The sequence below is a fragment of the Notothenia coriiceps genome, unplaced genomic scaffold (genome assembly GCF_000735185.1).
Source record: "Notothenia coriiceps isolate Sejong01 unplaced genomic scaffold, NC01 NC01_scaffold00031702, whole genome shotgun sequence".
Classification (NCBI taxonomy): domain Eukaryota; kingdom Metazoa; phylum Chordata; class Actinopteri; order Perciformes; family Nototheniidae; genus Notothenia; species Notothenia coriiceps.
In genome coordinates, this window is record NW_011364403.1 from 1 (window position 1) to 4,258 (window position 4,258).

The following is a 4,258-nucleotide window of genomic DNA, read 5'->3' on the forward strand; positions in this document are numbered from 1 at the left end:
GCTTATGTTCCCTGAAAGATGGTAAAATGTCAATGAAGATGTCAAACTTAGTATATTTGTTAATAATTACATACAACACATGGAATATGTGTGTGTGTGTGTGTGTGTGTGTGTGTGTGTGTGTGTGTGTGTGTGTTTCAAGTGAATCTGCGGCCCCCTGGTGGCCAGTACATCAATTATGTGGCCCCCACCATTAAAGTTGCCCATCCCTGAGCTAAATTGAGACGATCTCCCGTGAATGCTCCGTAATGCTACGTGTTTTTGTCTTTGTTTGCTTCCCCTGTCACGAGTTCTGATCGTTCAGTGATGATATTAATAGAATCTGGGTATGACACATTAATAAAAAAAAAGCATAATAGGGTCCCTTTAACAGTAGAGACATTATGGTCTGAAAATATTAAAAAGTATTATTTGTCCGATTATTAGACCGAGGGGTAGACCTAGGACCAGGTGGAGGGATTATATCTCTTCGCTGGCCTGGGAGCGCCTTGGGATCCCCCAGTCAGAGCTGGTTGATGTGGCCAGGGAAAAGAAAGTTTGGGGCTCTCTGCTGGAACTGCTACTCCCGCGACCCGACCACGGATAAGCGGGAGAAGATGGATGGATGGATGGAAGGATGGGATGGATGGATATTAACACAGCTGATGTGTTAGTTTTGGCAATGATTGGTTAGCTGGCCGGCTCTGTTGTGATTGGTCAACTGCTACTTTTACTTTAAATGACAAGATCTGAGTACTTCTACTTTCACTACAAGATCTGAGTACTTCTACTTTCACTACAAGATCTGACCTACTTTTACTAAATTACAAGATCTGAGTACTTCTACTTTTACTAAAGCACCAGATCTGAGTACTCCTCCCTCCTCTACCTCTAATTACACATGGATGTATAATTAGAGGTTTTACCGGCTATATAACGGGATATATAACATGATCCGGTGCCGGTTCAGAAAGTGTGTCAGTGGGTTACTTTGAGGGGAGGAGCCGGGATGTGAGGCTGTTTCTGGGTCACATGGCTTCACACCAGACCAGAAACAGCCTCTGAACAACCAGGAGCCGAGCTGCTTCTCTGCATTCAGCCTGTTTCTGTCAATGGGATGCGGAATACCTCCATTTAAACCCGACAAACACAGAGAAATCTCGAGCTGCGGTTTTATTTCCTGCAGGATTTTAGCAAAAAAACAGCATCCAGGACGAGAGACCGGCCATTTTGCTGTCGTTTCAAACTCAGATTTCTAATATCGAGTCTGTCACTGACGGGGTATTTATTTCACATTGTTTATTTTAATTGCCAGGTTTAGGTGTGGTTCATTTCAATGTTATAGCGATTTTTTTCCACCGGGATAAATCAGCGACTTCCCAGTTGCTGAACACAAACACAGAAAACACGGCTTCAGCACTGAGGTAGCACAGGAGGAGGAAAACCCCCCAGAAAATAGACAAAATAAAGGATATGGAGTCGACCAAAGCTGGTAAGTGGGATTTAATTCACATTTAAATGGAAATGGGGCTTTAAAATGGGTCATATGTGGTTATTACGGTAAATTAAAATGTAAAACCGGCTTGTATTACATTTACAAGTCTCTGTTTAAAGATTAATTATGTTAAATATGAAATAAGGTACTTGTAGTATATAAAGGTTATTGCTAGTATTGTGTTGTTATTACTGGGTCAGCACTGCAGTCCTCTGTCCTCACATGGACCTAGCAGCCTAGCCATGTGCACCTGTGTTTACGCTCCCCTTACGTCGTCTCTGATTGGCTGAGAGGCGCCGTGACGTAGCCGTTGCATAATTCCATCCGTCAGATTGTGTGACGTCTCGCCGCGGGTACACGTGAGGCCCGCGCTGACCCAGTTATCCCGGGAAAAAAAACATGTATGCACCACGTGGGGGCGTGTTTAAAAAAAAAGAAGAACGTTCATAGTGTGTGCTGCATTCAAGGACCATGGGGATAATGGGATACACGATGCTCGTTGTAGGTTATACAGTGTTATTCAGGGTCGTTGGTTGTATAATATCTCTAGAAATGACATGTTACCCAGTGTTCATGTAATGATGTATAATCTGAACTATGCCGTTGATATTAACATTGTATTTAAATGGAAATCAATTGTTTTATAATAAACAGTGTTACATTCCCTTCAAAAAACGAAAATGAATGCTTTTGAATACATTCACGACATTGACTAGAAGTTCAAGACTAATTTACTTTAAGATATCGGATTAAATTTGATCTACATGTCTCCCATTGCCTTGTGGGTGTTGCAATTGTGACATTTCCCATGGGACCTGAATGCAGCATTTCTGGATTTCTCTTTATCAAATGTCGATCAAATTAATCCGATGTTTATAATTTAAATAGTTTGTGTTAGATATCATTTAAACGAATCCAAATTAGTACTTCTCAGTAGAGGTCACTTTGTGTACACGAAATAAAATGATTTTATAATAATTGCTTTAATCTGACCTACACGTCTTCCATTGATTTGCGGGGGTTGAAATTGTGACATTTCCCATGAGACTTGAATGCAGCATTTCTGGATTCAGTTTTCCAGCTTTATCAAATTTGGATAAAATGAATACAAAACAAGAAGTATTTTGGTTATACTAATGCCAACATATTTATTGAAATGCTATATATTAATCAACACAGGAAAATACTCTTTAAAGGTAAAAAGTTGAAATATTCAAAGCTTTATTGTCAAATGCAGCGACAGCTACAATGCAGTTTTTTGTCAATGGAAATCCGAAATCCCAGGCTCCTCCTACAAAGCAACATACAGTTTAATTAAAACATAAAGAAATACAATAATTATGCAAAAATATATACCAATGCAAATGCAGGAACAAGTAACATATACTAAAAAAATTATAAAAAATATCTAAATAGTGATATAAAATAAAATAATACAATTGTAATGATTCATATTTCTACAAATCTAATCGACACATTTCGTATCCCACTTTTTTGCAAGCACTGCTATCTATTTATCGTCAATGTGTGTCTGCAAATCGTCAAAATGCCCCGTATTCAATGTCTACTGAAATGAGAGGAAGCATATATTCTGTCAGGGTAAATAAAACAGATTCAGAACTAGATTTGGCATCATTGATGGACTTTAAATGGCTGCAGGGACAGGCCTCTCCACCTGGCTCACACCCTTGTGAAGCTGACATTATATAAAGCTGTTACCTAATCTCTGTGGAAGAAATGAGGTCAGCTTGTGTGAGAGGAGAAAGCGTCTCAGTTGCTGCTTTAGTGAAGCAGATAATGGGCATTTAATTTAGGAAGTGGGCATGCAAACAGACCGAGAGGAAAGCACCACCTGCAGAAAGTAGAACACTGAGAGGAAAGGATTGAGATGTCAGAGTGCTGCAAACTGCATTTCAACTAAAAAGATCCCCTTACATGTTGTCCATCGTTGTGTCTGCAGTCCTGTAATCCTCCTGTTCCTCTCTCCTCCACCAGGGGGCGTAATAGCCTACATCAGCTCTTCCACCTCCAGCCCAGAGTCCTGCCACAGCGACTCCTCCAACGGCAGCTTCCCCTCCTCTTCCTCACCCTCCTCTTCCTCACCCACCCCCAAAATCCTGCCTGTAACCCAGAAAACCGGACGCTCCTCCTCCTCCACTTCGACCGCGAAATGTGGCATCACAAGTACGTTTGGTCTCTCTATAATGGGCACACAGAACACAGTATACAGGAAACACTCAATGTGAGTTTATATACCGCTAAATGCTACTGCAGTATTTTTGAGCTTTTTTAAAGAACATTTTAATCATCCAGAATTGTGTTTATTGTTTATATTGATTGATATACTATTTTTCATTTTCATTTAACTTACATTTCTGACTCTTTTCCACTTTTAAGTATCTGTATTTTAATGTTGAGCACACTGGTCCTGTAACAAAAATAATCTATCTATCTATCTATCTATCTATCTATCTATCTATCTATCTATCTATCTATCTATCTATCTATCTATCTATCTATCTATCTATCTATCTATCTATCTATCTATCTATCTATCTATCTATCTATCTATCTATCTATCTATCTATCTATCTATCCATCTCTCTCTCTATCTCTCTCTCTCTCTCTCTATCTATCCATCCATCCATCCATCTATCTATCTATCTATATTATCTATCTATCTATCTATCTACCATCTCTCTCTCTCTATCTATCTATCTCTCTTAATTACTGTGCTTGATTAAATGTACTTATGCCCTGTCCTCGTCACGTTTGCAGTATTTT

General features: G+C 39.4%; 1 protein-coding gene across 1 annotated transcript; it reads left to right on the forward strand.

Moving 5' to 3' along the window:
* Positions 1–991: 991 nt before the first annotated feature.
* LOC104960218 (putative protein TPRXL) lies at positions 992–3,716 on the forward strand (the record flags this gene model as incomplete). Its single annotated transcript, XM_010788196.1, has 2 exons — positions 992–1,471; positions 3,470–3,716. Coding segments are annotated over exons 1-2 (266 nt in total), but the record flags the coding sequence as incomplete, so codon positions are not given.
* Positions 3,717–4,258: the final 542 nt, after the last annotated feature.